The sequence below is a fragment of the Asterias amurensis genome, chromosome 8 (genome assembly GCF_032118995.1).
Source record: "Asterias amurensis chromosome 8, ASM3211899v1".
Taxonomy (NCBI): Eukaryota; Metazoa; Echinodermata; class Asteroidea; order Forcipulatida; family Asteriidae; genus Asterias; species Asterias amurensis.
This window is the reverse complement of record NC_092655.1, coordinates 14,280,774-14,299,326: the sequence shown is the minus strand read 5'-3', so window position 1 is coordinate 14,299,326 and position 18,553 is coordinate 14,280,774. Positions and strand designations below refer to the sequence as shown.

Sequence of the window (18,553 nt, the reverse complement as noted above, 5' to 3'; positions counted from 1 at the left end):
GAAAACTTAATGGGGTCACACTTTCAACAGCATAATATAGAGACATGAATGACAAATGATAGAGCAAGGAACACACATGCAACTTGCAAGCAGCTTTGCATTTGTTTTGTCATTATTATTATGATTATGGTGATCAGGACAGATGATCCAAAATATTTTATCATTTTCAATCAATCAATCAATCAATCATTAGTTCATCATGGAGTTAGCACTATAAATATTGTAGACCCAGTGACTGGGGCGCTAGATTCCTTTTTTTTGAAATGTTGACATTATCGGTCATCTAGCTTCGAAAAAAGAAATCTAGTGCCCCAGTCATTGGGTCTAATCTAATAAATAAATAGTAATAAATAATGCTAATATTATAAATCTAAACTAAATCTAACTAATCTTATGATTATCTAATTCATGAATTCTAACCTGTCCTATCTTGGTGGTAATTTTAATTTATCTAAAAAAATCTGGTATTTTCTGGTAAAAAACAATGACTGTTAAATACTTCTGTGGCTTTTTCATCTGTTCAAAGAATATTTCCGAGTGATCATACCAAAGCATTCCAGGTCTCTTCCGGTTTACGGTTTCGTCTTGTCATTTTATTCAGGTCTTCGGTCATTTGTCGGTGATGACAACATCCAACATCTGTGTCACTGCGATCGTGTCGACGTCAGTGTGAAAATCAGAGGCACCTGTTTAACAGAGGTTTCGTCTGGTTACCAGACCATTCCACGACGACTTGGATTGGCGTCACAACCAACAGAGGGCGCTCTATCATAAGATCGTCAAAAATGGGTGAGTCCGGAAACTTTTTTTCCCAGGAAAAATGGGCGTGTTTTTACTTTCGTTCTACTGGCCGGGTGTAACCAAGCATGACCAAAGTCCAAAACATGTAGCTGTGTAATAAGTTATTTACAAGGCGGGCACAACTAAAGTGTTGCCCAGTCGACTATTCTTGGCGAATTTAATTATGATTTGCAAAAAATGTTCCACTTTAGTTTTGGAACTATTCGTTTTGAAGTAAGTTAGTTACTAGTTTGTTAGTTGCAAGGCTTTTGCATTCAATCATACCTACTATTTTACAAACAAGTTTTTAAAAGTAAATTTTTGACATGATAAATAAAGATATCTTGCCGATATCTTGACCTTAAAGTATATATCAATCAATTAGTATTCTATGCCATGCTATTTTATTATATCTTCCAGGAAGTAAACCCAGGTTGGACTCCTCCGTATGATGACCATAGACCTTTTTTTGCAAATATACTAAATACCCATTGCACAAGCGCCGACCGTTGAATGAGGTGCATTGGTCTAGCTAACTAAGGAGCAAATTTGATCACCAGCTAGACTACAATGCACCTAAATCCAGGCATAACGTACGCGCCCCAGTATTTGCGAAAAGGTCTAATGAGTATGACTGATGTCCTACGCAGGGCTACACCAGGAAGTGTGACCTAATTATCTATATATATAAAAAGTATATCCACATTCCCACAATGTTTACAAAGATTTTGTTAGGATGGCTGCACCACAGGCAAAGGAAGAAAAAAAGTGGTATTGTGCCAAAGTTGTATATATACAATGTATGGAATAAACTTCTGTGTGTATAAAACTGAGATGCACTTGCAACACTTGGCACCGCACATAAGCAGCTATCCTTGGCGTTAACATCCTGACCGGTTAAGGACTATGCCAAGTACCGAAGTAGAAGTAGAAGTAGAGTGTGATGTAGGTCATGCCATGGAGGTCATGGTCATGCTGACTCAACTTCCAAGGTCAGAGCTCTACTCTTGGCGTTTATACACTGGGTTTGTGGTGGGTGTGGTTATCATTGACTTGTGTACAATTTCTCACTTCCTCTGTTGATAGTCATCAGCCATTACAATGAATCTAAAAATATAGACTTGACAGCAGTTCATATCTATATAAAGCTCACTGGTTTAGTAGTATGACAGTAACTTCCATAGCTCTGTGCTTCTGTAACTTTTGTAAGTATTTTATTAATTTGTTGTATGTGTTGCATTCATTCAAAACTTTTTATATCAATATCTGCGACACTTCAACAGGGGATCATCATCCGAGGAGAGGTACCATGGTCAAAGCATATAAAGCAATAAATGTAGCCTATGTAGTGCATGTCATTTAAGGTAGGGTACAATTATACTATAGCGTTAATTGTATTGTTTACTTTGATACAAGGGGTTGGTAGATACCTCATGGGCCCTACATCTGTTTTAAAGGAGTTTTAACTTCTGTTTAAAATCTTCCCCTTTTCAACGTGTGAATGCAAAGTTTCTGAATCCTGCCACCCCTTTTCTATTCATTATGAAATAAAGAAGGTATCTAATTTACCTCAATGAGGTATTACTTTTTGTGAAAAGTGGTGACAGGATATGGACATTTTTCAAATGTTCACTGCATTTGCAACACTCCTCTGTAACATCATTTTATTGTTTTTTTCTTCTCACGTTGTTCCTTAAATTTGCAGAACCATAAATCATCAAATTGAGTTTTGATTTAAGAGCAGTGACGGGTGACAACAATGGCAGGATTCTTGGTCAAAGACACGCTAACCGTGCTGACACAGAATGGGGAGTGCCACATCCAGCTGTGTCTTGGTGACATCACTAAATTGCAACATAAAGACAAAGTGGATGTCATTCTCATCTCAGCTTTCCAACGTAAGTCATTTGGATAACAAAGAAACTTACCTGGATGCAAAAGAGTTAGGATTAAAGGGTCTGGGTACTTTTTGTAGGACAAACAACACAATGTCCACAGATTTACATTAAGCTTGAAGATAATGAAAGTAGAAAGCGTACTTTAAAATATTAGTTGCTGAGGTGCTGTAGTTTTTGAGAAATGAGTAAAATTGTTTTAGCATGTAAAAACGTATTTTCATGACATTGATCTACTCATTTCTCAAAAACTACAGCACCTCAGCAACTAATATTTTAAAGTACGCTTTCTACTTTCATTATCTTCAAACGGTGTAAGTAATAGTGTAAATATGTGGACATTGTGTTTTGTGTTACAAAAGTACCCAAATCCTTTAAATAACAAACGGAGCTATTATTAGGCAAAATAAAAAAATACCAGTTGATCGTTGCCTCCCTCATCCTATTTAGAGGCCGCAGCCTTTAAAAAAAAAAAAATTATACTTTCTTTTCTTTTTTTAAGACACATTTTCTGTGTATTTTTCATTAAACTTACTAATCTTTTAAGAACTTGTAACTGCATAAAGAAAGCAGTGACTTTAAACTGAAGAATTGGTTCAGGTTTGAGCAAGGGAATAATGTCGACCATTGGTCAATATTGCCTGGTACATTGAATGCATAGATTACCATGGAACATTGACAAGTGGTTGACAAATGGTCGCCGATTGAACTTGCCCATAGTGGCAATTTGAATTAAAATACTTGGCGACCACCTTTGAAAGAAAATAAATAATAAATAAATAAAAAGGCCCTCATCCTCTTTTTGGAAAAACCCGGATGATCAACTGGTGTTTTTGTTTTACTTGGCCTTAGGCTTCAGTTTAGTGGTTGCAGCCAGCAGACGATTGCAGCACTTAGGTTAGTGACTGCAGCATTTAGGTGGTGAGCCAGACACAATCACTATTTTCAAATCATCTTTACATCATTCTTTTTGATGACAGTTTAAATTGAAAATTGTTTATTACTGGTGAGTTGTTAGGAGGGAAATGTTGGCAAAATTTGTTCACAGCATTTAGGACTTTACATAGAGTGTCATGGTCGAGTGGTTTATTTTAGAGCATCGAATTCAAGTTCTGGTGCTGATTCACTGGAGTGTGGGTTCAAATCCCGGTCGTGACACTTGTGTCCTTGAGCAAGATACTTTACTATAATTGCTTCTCTTCACCAAGGGATATAAATGGGTACCTGCGAGGGTAGAGGTTGATATTGTGTATGAAAAGCCACAAGCGCCTTACAGGCTGCTCATGGCTGTATACTCCCTAGCTAGGAAGCTGAGAAACGTTTCAGGGATGTTATTGGCCCTATGACCAGGGCACTAATGTAAAGCGCAATGATACGGTTATTGTGAAATGCGCTTTATAAGGATTTGTTATTATATTATTATTCTGCTAAAAAAATTCCCTTGGAAATAGCAGTCTTTATCAATTTTTCTTTTATTTCTCTTGATATTTCTGTAGATGATTACACCCCATCCCAAACGTCTGTGATTGGTGCTTTGCTTCGTAATCTGAAGATCAACGTCCGGGATCTAGCCAGGGATAAGGAGGAGGACCTGAGGCAGTTGTACCATTGCTGGTGGTCCAAGCCTCTCCCAGAGGACAAACCATACCAGAGATTGCTCTGCTTTGAAACAAGAGTGTAAGTTTTTTGTTTTGTTTTTATTTGATTTTTTATGCAAGTCGCCTGACACACAAGGCCTGAAGGCCACTTCAAGGTGTGGGCTACATTTTTTTTTTCCAGAGGCCATTGCCACCTACTCCTAGGGCTGAAACAGGGTTACCCCTTTCACAGTCCATACGAACGTAGGCTTGGGTATCTTCAATTCGAAGCCTAGCCGGTAGAGCAGAAAGCACTACCTCCCCAATTTTATGTAGCAAGTGTCACGACCGGGATCCGAACCCACACCCTGCTGATCAAACACCAGTGCTTGAAGCCGGTGCTCTTAACCGCTCGGCCATGCCACTTGTGTCCAATACAATCCTGGCCATATCTCGTTGGGCCCCCCTGCCCCGCTTCATAGTGGTTCCAATTGCCGATCTTCTTCTGCGTTACAGTCAACATTGAGAGTAGGGCCAGGGGAGACAATCTGTATTGTCAGTGGGAAGTGGACAGGGAATGGTTTTATATAACATTAGGAATGGGTGGCCCAAGCATTTTTGCCGGACATGTAGTATCAGGCCTGATACTTTACGGAGGCAACAAACGCGATTGCCTCCATGCCCCCTAGTGGTCATTGCCTTGATGCCCTAAAAATGCTCCAGTTGAAATTTGCAATTTCCTCATAGGAGAAAATGCCTTGGTGCCCTTGCCCTTTGAGAAATGAAGCATTCAGGTAGTTTTATTAACTTCATATTATCTACTCTTTGGAGAAACACTTGAGCACACAAACTATCTGCAGCCACCCTGACCAGTGACTGTAACTTCTCAAACTGCTTTATGCATGGAATACCATGCCTTGAAAGGATTTTTATGGAGAGTTTGGTAACAACAGAGGCAATCATTTCTATTTCCAAATGTGATTATTTTTAATCAGTTATTCAATATGGGTTTTGGTTGAGACGCCAGTACAGTTGCAATACTGTTTTGCACATCATCTTTCCACATAACATCCTCAAAGGGAAGGTACACGTTTGGTAATTGTCAAAGACCAGTCTTCTCACTTGGTGTATCCCAACATAAGCATAAAATAACAAACCTGTGAAAATATGAGGTAAATTGGTCGACGAAGTGGCGAGAACATTATGAGAGAAAAACATCCTAGTTGGACGAATTTGTGTGCTTTCAGATAGGAATAAAAATAAAAGACTTCTAGCTAGAAGTCTTTATTATTTTAGTGAGAATTTACCTCTTTCTCAAAATCTATGCTACTTCAGAGGGAGCTGTTTCTCACAATGTTTTATACTATCAACAGCTCTCCAATGTTCATTGCCAAGTCAGTTTTTAAAGACACTGGACACTATTGGTAATTGTCAAAGACCAGTCTTCTCACTTGGTGTATCTCAACGTATGCATAAAAGAACAAACCTGTGAAAATTTGAGCTCAATTGGTCGTCGAAGTTGCAAGATAATAATGAAAGAAAAAACAGCCTTGTCACACGAAGTTGTGCGCTTTCAGATGCTTGATTTCGAGACCTCAAATTCTAAATCTGAGGTCTCAAAATCAAATTCGTGGAAAATTACTTCTTTCTTGAAAACTATGTCACTTCAGAGGGAGCCGTTTCTCACAATGTTTTATACCATCAACCTCTCCTCATTACTCTTAATCAATAAAGGTTTTATGCTAATAATTATTTTGAGTAATTACCAATAGTGTCCACTGCCTTTAAGTTAATATTTGTTTTGAGTAATTACCAAACGTGTACCTTCCCTTTAAATCTTCAATTTGTTAAAGCAAAACACGATAACTGCATAATTTATTCATATTTTTATCATGTACAATATGCATATGTCCCCTATATTGGTGTTTAGATCTCAAAGTTGGACTCGATTCAGATGATAATGCAAAACAAATATTTATATAATTCTATACTTTTATATTGAACAGATTTGGGTCAAGGCGCCCACAGGAGTTGGTCGGTGATGTGTTTAGATGTCTGGTACCCAAACTCAACAACCAAGACAGCACTGTGATTACTCCATTGTTGAACACAGGGGACCAGGTGAGTGGGACATCTTCAAGTGGAACATTTCAGTTTTTTGACATTTTATTTTCGTTTTAAAATTTTATACAAGAAAATTTATACATGAAGAGTATCCAGTACAAGTTTATAATGATCCACTAAAAGCTAATTTTATTTTACTAGTCCAGGGGTGGATTTCACAAAGAGTTAGGACTAGTCCTAACTTTTAGGACTAGTCCTAAGAGATATCACAAACGTATTTCTATATCCTAAGTTAGGAAGAGTAACTCGTCCTAACTGAAGATAAGACTAGTCTTAACTCTTTGTGAAATCGACCCCACGCCCAGGTAGTAGTTAAAAGGCAGGACATTTATTTTCAGAACTGAGAAGTCTCCCGGATTCCAAAAAGAAATTACTCGCCGGTAATAGAACCTAAAGCATGGCAGTTCTCTAAAGAACAAAATCTACATGGCAACTAGATACACAAGTGTTGTTACCGCAAATCAAATTTATATTGATTGCTTGGGAATCTAGCCTTTCATGTCTGCCTTAGTTGCTAGACAACAAAACTGTATAGCCACAAAGCACATAGGTAAGGGGGGGGGGGAGCCCACTCAATATAAATCTTCAATATCAATCTTCAACCAATTGGGCCAAGGTTTGGTGAGGAAACCAACAATACCAACGGGGAAACTCAGATTGAGATTTATTAAACGGATGCTGCAGTGAATTAAAATAAAATTTTGCTGTCATTTGTTTCTGATATATGTATTGAACCTCAATAAAATGTGTTTTGTTTTTTCCCCCACATATCTCACTTGCCTAATTAGCGAATAAGTCATGCCCCCCCCCCCTCCCTCTTGTGGGTCCCCCCTACCATCGACGTCACGCCGGGAATTCAAACATATCGTCGGCAAAAAGAGTCTGGTCCCTAACTACACGCGCCTAGGTACCATGCAGGCCACACAGTGCACACGTCTCTATATGCACACAGCCAGGGGGCCTGACGGCTCGGGTTCCCGACAAAACGTCACGTTTTGCCCCTTTTAGGGGCGGGGTGGGTTCCCCTAATCTCTTGAAAACCATTTTTAAAATACTTGCGCATTTAATTAAAAAATATTTCAGGTTTAAAAAGTCATGTTTAATCGTTTAAATTATTTTAAAAAAACACTGCACCCACCCTTCAAACTATTTTTGATGTTATGACAGGGTCATGGGAGAGAAGTCATGCTGAAAGGAATGGTAGAAGCGGCAGTGAATTGGATGAAAGCTGGGCTCCCTCTCCGTAAACTCATGATAGTCCTGTACTGCCATGGTGATGACGATGCTGCGCTGGAGGCATCTGGTGCTAAGCAGTTCAGTCACGCCTTCAAGCAGTTTGCAGACCTTAAAGACCAGTACATGATGAAGGACTTGACACCTAAGGTACAACTTCAAGATCTTGAGGATTTCCCTGCTTTAGGTTCTTCTTCGTAAACATAACAATGTAGTACCCTACACAAATGTAACTTTGGTTTTTGTTTGAAATGGAATTTGGGATGAGAGCTGCATATAAAGCAACACCTTCACTTTCCTTTGGTCTAGTGGTCTGGATTCTGCACTCATATGATCACCATTTTCCACTTAATAATAATAATAACAATAATAATAATAATAATAATAACCCGTTTTTATATAGTGCTTCACATGGGCCTTAAATCATTCCTTAAACCATCTCAGCTTCCTAGTGGGGAGTATACAGCCTGTGCTGCCAAGTAAGCTACTCCAGCTAAGAACCATCAATCACAAAAACCATCTCTGCCCTTACAGGTACCCATTTACCCCTGGGTGGATAGTATACAATTATTGACTGTTTCAAGTGCTATGGTTAAAAGGAGACCAGACAACTCGTCCGTCGGACAACTCGTCCGTTCGGACAACTCGACGGTTCAGACAACTCGACGGTTCGGACAACTCGACGGATGATTTATTCAACCGTCAGACAACTCGACTTGGGGTCAAGACAAGTCGACGGATGGCCTTGACGGGGGCTCAGCGCGGGGCGCGGGAGGGGTAGATAGCGGCCTTGGGATGGAGGGATGTACTGACTAGTGACTTGGCAATGATGCACGGGCGTTCCGGCCCCAGGGGTGGGGGTATATTATGGTGGGTGGGTTTAATATCCGGGCAAACGGATAATTGATACGTGTTTTTTTTAAGTTTTTTTTACCATGACCCCGCACTTTAATTATTTTTGTATCATACATGACTGATCGAGTTGTTGTTGTTGGTAATAAAGTAAATAAAAGTAAATCTTCTAAATAGAGCTGTATTATAATGTTTTAATTATTTAATGTTTAAACTGTTTTTTTAACCTGTTATTTTGAATAAATTGAAGACAACTGCTAGCTGGCTGGCTATATACTAGAGATCATAGTCTGTTTTTTTCACAAAGTATCGAGATAGAGTCACTAACAGATATTTTTTAGCAAGTATGTCTTCACTGGGACACCACACTTTCTTGTGATAAATAATAACTGATAAATAATAGAATCGCAGGAATTATACAGGAAAGTTCGTGTAAACATGACAGTTACGGAGGTCGGCCGCTCAACCGTCGACTTGTCTTGGCCATCCGTCGAGTTGTCTCAAAGTCGAGTTGTCTGAACCGTCGAGTTGTCCGAACGGACGAGTTGTCCGACGGACGAGTTGTCTGACAACCGGTTAAAACTATGACTCCCGAGGTGATCCCCGGAGCGTTCTATTTTACAGAGGCGATGCCGAGGGAAAATAGAACGCTCCGGGGATCACCGAGGTACAAAATTGTTAAATGTAAGAAAGTAAAATGAATGGAAATATGGACACTAATGAAATTATTAAACTTATTAAGTCCAGTTAAGGAAAAAAGAAAATCTTGTTTAAAATGTCAAATACATTCTCTGTAAGTTTATAAGATGTGAACCCATAAATGAAACAATAATACAAGAATAAACTAATTTTTAACCCAATGTTTGACCTTGACCCATGACCTTTAACCTTTGAACTTCGGCCTTGTCCAAAGTGCATGCTACGGCCACGGCTACGACTTTTGCCAAGAGTGTTACTAAGGATGTCCTATACCAATGCATGATGACGCAGAAATCTAGTTAGCTGCAATTCAGACACGGCATGATTGAGGTTCAGTATTGGTAATGGCCAAATCGATTTTGTTCAGCTTTTATTAATTTTTTTAACCCAAATCTATTATCTTATAGGACGTGACAATCAATTTTGACGTCTACCTGTCCGTCAGCAAACTGGACACGGAGTTGGCCTCTGTCATCAAGGACAAGCTTCACTTGAAGAAGTCCGACATCCGCATCTTCGACAGCAATCAGAAGATGATCTGTGAGGAGGTTTGGCAAGAGGACATGTATGATGTGATGATGCACAGTGCCAGGGTCATAACAGGTTAGCGAGCCACGCTTTTTCGATCTTTTAGACTTGTGATGCTGGATAGTCATAGACCTCATTGCAAATACTCGGTACGCGCGCTAAAAGTGCGCGTTCGTTATGCGTGGAATGAGGTGCATGCTGGTCTAGCTAGGGATCAGGTTTGATCACCTAGCTAGACCAGCGTGCACCTCATTCAACAGAATTTCCGATAAGGTCTATGTATGTAGTCTCGTGCCCATTCAATACAAGAATTGATGATATTGGCATACATAGCAAATTTATGTGTGCATCTTGCTTGGTTAACAAAAGCCTTTAAAGGTTGACTATTTTGACTCCGAACCCAGGCTGGTCATTGGTTGAATATACTGTGGTCGACCACTTGCAACCAGCCTCATCATCAGGACCATAGTTTCTTCCATGGTCCTGATCGCCTGGTCCATGCTATGTTGATTTGCTAAAGACCACTTTTCTTTCTCCGTTTATTTCCTTTCCTTTTATATTTTATTTGTCTTTTTAGTCTTTTTAGGCAGTGTATGGACACTATTGGTAATTACTCAAAATAATTGTTAGCATAAAACCTACTCGGTAACGAGTTATGGGGAGAGGTTGATGGTATAAAACATTGTGAGAAACGGCTCCCTCTGAAGTGACATAGTTTTCGAGAAAGAAGTAATTTTCCATGAATTTGATTTTGAGACCTCGCAACTTCGACGACCAATTGAGCTCAAATTGAGGTTTGTTATTTTATGAATATGTTGGGATACACCAAGTGAGAAGAATGGTCTTTGACACTTGCAATAGTGTCCAGTGTCTTTAATGTGTACATATACAAATGTTTTAACTCGGCCTCTGGCGGCAAACACAATTTTGATTGTGAATAAACCATTTCAATAATTGTGAATAAACTCAAATCCAATGTGTAAAGCGTAGAGGGAACCAGTGACACTAAATTGAAAAGCGAAAAGGCGGAAGTTAAATACCTTTGTACCGATGGTCGTACGCAGAACATTTTTATTTTTATAGGCTCCATGCAATTTACCCCATAATTATTAGAAATGATTGATTTTGGCTGTGGCTGATGATCAACTGTTCAACATTCTCGCAAGGGACATGGCCTTAAATTAAACCTTATGTGTTTTGTTACTCACAGTGCTGACGCCTAATTACCTTCAATGCACATCTTGCGTAGAGCAGTACAACATCGCCCTCTGCTGTTCAAGAAATGCAAACAGAAACATGCTGGCACCGTTCTATATAAAAGAGAGTAGCCTCCCGACGTATATGACCCAAGTGCAATATGTGGACTGCAGGTAATGAAAGTTTGATCGCAGATAACTTTTATAGGGTGCGTTCGATTAGCTTCCCTGGGTTGACCCCGGTCTGCCCCTGGTACGTTCGAAAAGCTTTGACGTCATTTCAGGGGCTCACCCTGGTCAGCCCCAAGTGCCCTGCTTGTGGAGTGGGTCACTTGGGGGCTGGCCCCAGGTGCATGGACGTCACCACTAGAGGGTGAGTGATCGTTCGATTAGCTCTTGTCAGGGGCACACCTGATTGAGCACCGCGGGGTCGACACAGGGAAGCTAATCGGACGCACCCATAGAGAGAGCTTTTCTTTTCAATTGTAAGGCGCATCACAGCAGAGATGGCGGCATTTGATTTGGAAAAATAAATTTAAATGGGGGGGGGGAGTTTATAGACAGAGGTGAGTCAGGGCACCCCTTAGAGTAGGTTGAGGGAACTCAGTGAAACAACCCTTTTATAGGCGAAATGCCTATAGAATGCTACGAGGATTCCTATAGAATTCTTATAGATTTTTTGTAACTTTTTTGAGTCCGATAAGATTTCTTAAAGAATCTTATAGGTTTTTTTGTGAGGGGATCATGGGCTGCGGCAGTCTAGAAAAAAATGTCAACTAGAAAGTAATCTGTTAAAGAGAAAACAATGAGTTCTTGCAAACTTGTGACATAAGATAATTTTCGAGGAAGAGATTTGAATTTGATGGTGCAAAGACAAGATTAAGTGGTAGAGAGTTCCAGATGCGTAGCGTGCTGAAGAAAAAGATCATTGCGAGAAATACAATTGAAGGAGGTTGCAAATGAGAAAGTTGAGTTGAAATTTTGTTTTCTTCTGACAGAACCAGTAGTGTTGACCGCATCGGCGATGCATGCCACCAGATTGTTCTGTCCCTCAGTGTCACCTTGAAGGCTAAACCCTTGATGGACCCAACCATCCAGTACGACATCTTCATCTCCTACTCTCACTGCGACTCGGAGCGGGCTAATCACATTGTCAAGTACTTGAAGGCACTCAACCCAGACCTTAGACTCTTCTTTGATATACAGGAGCTAAAAACAGGTAGGTGAACGTAGATAAGATGCCTACATTGCTTTCATCGCTAAACAGCCAATAAAGGATTATCTCAAATATATAGATATTACCGTTTTTTAACAGCTGCAGTCCATCCAGGAAAAATAAAAAATATAGTGAGTCTCTTACCTCACGTTTAAACATGGTAAAAATGGGTTTTTCTCCAGAACGCTCCAAGCCAAATTTCTGAAAAACATGGGCCAAACAAACCCGCGCGACAAAGGTATCGTGACGTCAGTGGCGGCTATTTGGTGTGGAAATGCCAAAGCTGGAGAACTGTGTTCAAAACCAATAGGGGAAATTCGTCACTGGGGTCCAGGGTCATTGTAATAGATAAGCCGTTTTTGACTTTCAGCTGAAAAAGCCGCGCGACTGGGTGCATTTTTGACTCGAGTTATTTATTACTAAATGCAAGTTTTGAGAGTAAAATGGTTATTAACCGGTATCTGCGATGTCTTTTTAGCCATAAAAAGGTAATAGTTGACATATTGAGATCATCCTTTATTGGCTCTTTAACCTCCTCCAAATCAAATCGCAAGAGGTTCAAATAGTCTTGGTGCAATACCATTGTATTGATATCACTCAGCGATAGAAGACGCTGTCTTTGTAATGAGTATTACCAGAAGGAGGTAGTTGTTTTAGAAACAATTAAGTTTATGTATGAATGAGTAGTGCCTGCAGCTGCTGTTGTTGGTTCAATCACAAGTTTTGAAACAAGACTGAAGTCAAAGCTGTGTTAAAGGGTTTGGGTACCTTTTATTTTTGGCCGTGACATGAATCCATACTCACTGTGATTGAAGATGTTTTTAATCTAATTCACCTGTATAAGTTTCAGCTTCATTAAGTCTTCAATTTTTGGGGGAAAAATGTAAAAATCACAGAGTGATGTTTTCAGGGTAGCGCCACGTAAATATGGTATTATTTTAGTATCACCAATCATTACTAGTAAATTTGTCTCAAGACATTTTTAAAACTTTTTTCTCAAAAACTACTGCACTTCAGCAAGTAATATTTTAAGGGAAGCTTTACAATCATTAACTTCAAACTGTAGAAGTATAAAGAAAATCTTTGGATATTGTGTTTTGTGTTCGACAAAAAGTACCTAAACCATTTTAACCCAAAAAATTGTTATATTCCTACTATTAGGTAGTGCATGGCAGCGTACGTTGTATCATTCCATAGATGGTTCCCGTGTCATGTTGGCCTTGATATCTAATAAATACCTGAGCTCAGCCGTGTGTCAAGAGGAGTACAACCTAGCCTTGGCCAAACACTGCTCTGAGGTAAGTATATAAAGCTGAAAGCGTCTTAAAGACACTGGAAACTATTGGTAATTGTCAAAGACCAGTCTTCTCACTTGGTGTATCTCAACATATGCATAAAATAACCAACCTGTGAAAAGTTCAGCTCAATTGGTTTTCGAAGATGCGAGATAACTATGAAAGAAAAAAACACCCTAGTCACACGAAGTTGTGTGCTTTAAGACGCTTCATTTCGAGACCTCAAATTCTTAATCTAAAGTCTTAAAATCAAATTTGTTGGAAATTACTTCTTTCATGAAAACTACGTCAATTCAGAGGGAGTCGTTTCACACAATGTTTTATACTACCAACCATTACTCGTTACCAAGAAAGGTTTTATGCTGATAATTATTTTGAGTAATTACCAGTAGTCACAACTGCCTTTAAAAACAATGGTTATAATAGAAAATTTTTGTTTTCAACGATGGATGGTTCTGTGACATGACGGCAACGATGACATTTTTGGCGTCATCTGGGCATGCGACGGCTTTGAGGATGGTGGTTTCTCAATTTCTACGACAGTACTTGGGATGAAACTGCATTGTGCTGAAAACGACAACATTTGGCTGAAAACTACTAACACCCTCGCAGAACCATCTGTTGTTGAAAAACGAAAACTCTCAACAGATGATTATACACATGATGTTTGAAGCTTTGCATGGTGTGAAAGATAAGAATAAACTTTAAATAATAGTAAATCTGGTACAAATTATACTATATTATAAACAAACTTAACATTTTTTTTCTTGTTAATTTGTGCCAGTCTTCCACCCTCAAGTTGATCCCTTTGTGCATTGAAGACATCTTCGGGGTGACTCCTCCAGAATTCACTAAGGTCAAGATGGTGAATGCTAAAGGTGATAGCTTCCTTCAGGCAGCAGACACGACCTGTTCTGCAGTTGATGATTGGTTGGCTGGGAAGGAGGTTGACTCTGATATGAAGGCATTGTTCGACAAAACCGAGGTGGGTTTAAAGGTACTCTGTTTAAGGTTGTCTAAAAAGGCTATAAATCAGCATTACAATATTTTCCTACAAAAGGCCCGATGATCAGGGGTAATAATGTTTGAAGCGCTTTATGAGATGCCCTTTGGGTGTATAAAGCGCTATATACAAATTATTACTTGGGCTGGCGCTTGACAGATGCTTACTTTTAATTCTTATTATTATTATTTCTTTTAACCAGGATTTGATAGTTGATGTGGACACTGTTCTGGAAAGCACGCGCCGTCTTCGTTTCCAAGAGAAGTACGGTGACAAAGAGAATCTGATTAAGAAAGAGCTGAAATTTCCGACGCATCTTCCTGACTCTTTGCCAAATAGCCCCGAGATTGCAAGTGATAACCTAGACGCTGCTAGTAACTGCGATGTTGCATTCAGCTACGCTAATGAGGATAAAAAATATGCCATCTACCTCGCGGAGATGCTTGGTCGAGTTTCCGGTCTCGTGGTCAACGCACACCCCTCATCGGACCTCGAACGTCTCTCTCTGATCGATCAAGCCAAATACATCGTCGTCATCCTGTCCCCACATTACATCGACTCTCTGGAGAAGTGTGAAGAGTTCAACATAGCCCTGTCTCGTCAGCGAATGATTTCTAGACGGATTTTATTTCCAGTGCAAGTCCACGTTCTTCCGCAACAACCCACATACTTTCGACTGGTGCCGTCTGATTTCAATTCAGCAGACAAAATGTGGCCCGAGTTGTGCAATTCACACAAGAAGACGATTGGCCCCACCTTGGATGTGCTGGAATCGCACAATGTCGATATCGCTGAGCCCACCAAGTTTGCTTTTCATGTTGCAGCTTTGACGATACTAGAGGAGATAAAGAAGCAAAGGTATTTCATTCTTTTAACCCTCCTACAATCTGACCATTTAATATTCATCGTGGTTTTCCATCTGTTACACGTGTGTTATGGGTTCATAATGATTGAAACTCAAAGGAAAGAGACAATGACTACTTGACTTGTTCAGAACACTTAGGGTCAAGTTCAGTCAAAGAACTGCTTTATTAGTACAATGAGTGGCATTATACATAGTAAGTGTCACTGGATGGTGGTTTGTAGTGGTATGCTCCCAACAACCTGCACTTAATGTACTGGAAAGTTTTTGCTAATACCGGCATCCGCATATTTAAAAAGAAAAAAATATCTCTTTTTAAATCACTCATTTTATCGGTCAAGGATTTTTTTTTTTAAATATAAATTTATTTAATTTTTTAGGATTGAACAAAGAAAAATTGACTGGAGCGGGATTTGAACCAACGACCTCCGGTTTAACGTGCCGGCGCTCTACCAACTGAGCTATCTAGCCCTCTGTTGGTGGTCTCCCAATTTTGTCAATATCTTTGTTCGGGGGTGCCTGTCAGAAGCCATTAAACCGCAAACTGCCGTGTAGCCAGGGATCACACCCGGGTAACGATACAACCTGGGAAGCGGCAGACAGGGGATCACCTTAAGGGGATGCGAATTTTTCTTTGTTCAATCCTAAAAAAATCATTTAAAAATGTACCCAGTCAGTTTCCCTTGTGGTTTATTATTTGATATAAATTTATTTAGTTAGACCTTCTGTTTTTACCCACACGTTTGCAAAAAAAAAATCCCAAAGTAATATTATTCTTTTCTTGCATCAGTTATAGAACAAACTAATTTATTTTTTCAAAGGCTTCTGACAATCATTGGAACGGAGCTAGAGCGGAATCACCTCCTTTTTACATTTTTTACAAGTATGATAAAGACAAAAATTATGTAAACAAATCAAGGTGTTCTCTGCTAATTGATACAGTTTTCCTTTTTCCTTTCAGGTTAAATCCAGACTCAACTGTAAAGCAATCGTCGACTCTCAGAAACATAATGAATATCAAGGGACAATTAGACAACGCTTTTAAAGATAGCAGTACAGTTCCTGATAATGCTGTTCATAATGAGTCAGAGTCACTTGAAGATGGACAAAAACGAAATAATCAAAGGAGAGGTAGGTCGTCGTGCCTCGTTCAATGAACTCCCTAGAAATAATGTAACACTTGGCATTGCTACATTTTATCCTGGGAAAATCTAGTTTGCAATTTATTTTCATCAAACTATTTTTAATTAAAATTTTTTACATTGGTACTATATTATTTTTTTTATATTTTGTAATATATTTTTGTATGTGACAATGAAGGAACAACGTTCAATTTTATTTTATATATAACTCATGCATAAATCCTTGCCATTTGATTTTTTTTTCCAAATAAATAGAAATATAGACACAGGATATTTTTCACTCAACACTCAGGAAAAAAATGTAATCAAATTTCCGAACAACTCCTGAAAATGCAATAAAGTCCATGGAAATTAAGTGAGGTGCAGCATAGCTACACTTTACCATGGTAAAATCTATTTTTAAATATTTTCATCAAAATAATTTTTTTAGAAAATCATATTTTGTTTGTTTTGTTCCACATAATATTTTCATACTCATGCTATTTTTGTTTAAATGTATTTATAAGTGTATCTCATTCAGAAATCCTTGCCGTTTTACATTTTCACAATCAAGAGAAAATGGATGCAAAATATGTTTCACCCAACACTCTGGAAAAAAAAAGTAACAACAATTCGGAACGACTCCTGATAATGCACCAAGGTCATTTGAACCGGCAAGGCAGAGCAGCTGATACCAGTTCTAACCAGTTCTAACCAGTTCAAACCAGTTCTAAACAGTTCAAACCAGTCTGCTTGACAAAAAAAAAAAAAAAATCAAAGAAGAGGAAGGCCGTCGTGCCGGCCTCGTTTAACAAAGTCCATAGAAATAGTGTAATATTTATACGGGCATGGAATTCTTCCTAGTTTAGTCTGCTTTTAATATACTTTAGTCTGCTTTCCGATTTTTGCTCTAAAGCCTACACTGTAAAAAGATCCGTAAAATTTTGGTGCTTTACCTGGCAGCTAGGGTGCCAGGTAATATAAATTTATGGACACTGAAACTATATTTTTTAGCTTGCTTGGCTAATATTACACAAAATACTAGATGCTTTGTATTACTTTATGTTTTATATCAAATAATATTTTAATACATTTATATAAAAGACTGAAATTAGTGAGTCCAGTTTTGTCACAGGTTTTACTTTTTCATTTTCTGAAACCTTGGATGAGATTTTTCCAAGAATCCATCCCAATAAAAAGCGCCAAGAAATGTGACTATTTATGCTGAAAATATCAAACTTGTTTATCTTGCTCATTGACTTCCTGGCAGTCAATAAATCTCTTGGTGTTACTGAACCAATTGATTAGAAAAATGCAGCATTGGTGTAGTTTTTCTTTAAATTATTTGTTTTATTTTCAGAGTTGGGGGGGGGGGGGGGGGTTCCAGTGTAAACTTTATGAAAAGAAAAGGACTACGATTTTCAAGCCAGTTTGATGGAGGGTTTCACTATCTGTCATGAAGTAAAAAACACCAACATTTCAGAAATATAATTTATGGAATATATAACATATATTTGAGAGTTATTTTGTGTAAAAATGTTTTATAAGAATAGAAATTATAAAGCGCAGAGTGCCCTTTTACTTTCTATTTTTGTATATATTTTTTGGAGCACCTTGTCAGATCAACTTATAAAAAAGTGCCAGACAAATTAAATTTATAAATTTTAAACTAAGAGATTAGTCTTCGGTATTTTAATTTTTAGATCTTCTTTTGCCATTCTACACAATTTCAAGTTGCCTGCCAGCATACCATATCTTTCTCTCTCACTCAGCTTGACTATTGGTTATAAAATTTGAAAATGGTTTATTGTAATGTGCCTCTATTTAGTGTACTTTGTATAGGCCTATAATGCTGAAATAATCTTTTCCTGCATGAAATGCTTTAAAATGATATATTTTTCGCATGTTTTTTCTCGCTAGATTTTTATTAAAGTTGGGGGTCATACTTTGGTAGTGACCCAAGTAAAACAAATGGTGTTGGTTTTAAACATCCAGCAAAATTACTTTGTCCGGACTCTGAACACAACCCCCCCCCCCCGCAATCCACCCTCCAATTTAAATCGAGAAATTTGATTCTTCAAAAGAAAAACTGTGATTTACATTGCGCGATTTCCATAAAAAAATTATCAATCGCTTATTATGACAAGGAGAAATCAAAAACATAAGCACTGA

The 18,553-nt window shown here is 38.5% G+C and overlaps 2 protein-coding genes across 6 annotated transcripts in view; one reads left to right on the top strand and one right to left on the bottom strand.

Moving 5' to 3' along the window:
• The window catches only part of LOC139940487 (coiled-coil domain-containing protein 186-like), a 38,965-nt gene extending 38,303 nt beyond the window's left edge, over positions 1-662 (bottom strand). Inside the window, exon 1 of the mRNA XM_071936769.1 lies at positions 548-662. The gene's annotated coding sequence lies outside the window, so the exon portion shown is untranslated. The remainder of the gene's footprint in view (positions 1-547) is intronic.
• A 70-nt stretch (positions 663-732) lies between these two features.
• LOC139940438 (uncharacterized) lies at positions 733-18,313 on the top strand. 5 transcript variants are annotated; one of them, XM_071936685.1, is made up of 12 exons: positions 733-789; positions 2,486-2,678; positions 4,172-4,352; positions 6,259-6,373; positions 7,544-7,759; positions 9,568-9,763; positions 10,899-11,058; positions 11,883-12,107; positions 13,266-13,398; positions 14,180-14,380; positions 14,601-15,256; positions 16,222-18,313. In XM_071936685.1, the coding sequence occupies exons 2-12, from the start codon at positions 2,540-2,542 to the stop codon at positions 16,415-16,417; spliced, it is 2,418 nt and encodes an 805-aa protein (XP_071792786.1). In that variant the 5' UTR covers positions 733-789; positions 2,486-2,539; the 3' UTR covers positions 16,418-18,313. The 5 variants fall into 5 exon arrangements, with proteins under 5 accessions (XP_071792786.1, XP_071792783.1, XP_071792785.1 ...); XM_071936682.1 differs by having other exon boundaries at positions 783-894; XM_071936684.1 differs by lacking the exon at positions 733-789 and adding an exon at positions 904-1,014.
• Positions 18,314-18,553: the final 240 nt, after the last annotated feature.

Excerpts from the sequence above, each read along its gene's own strand:
- LOC139940438 (XM_071936685.1), top strand. The coding sequence starts at position 2,540 with ATGGCAGGATTCTTGGTCAAAGACACGCTAACCGTGCTGACACAGAAT. Across the intron at positions 6,374-7,543 it reads TGTTGAACACAGGGGACCAG|GGTCATGGGAGAGAAGTCAT; the intron begins GTGAGTGGGACA and ends ATGTTATGACAG. Across the intron at positions 13,399-14,179 it reads TGGCCAAACACTGCTCTGAG|TCTTCCACCCTCAAGTTGAT; the intron begins GTAAGTATATAA and ends AATTTGTGCCAG.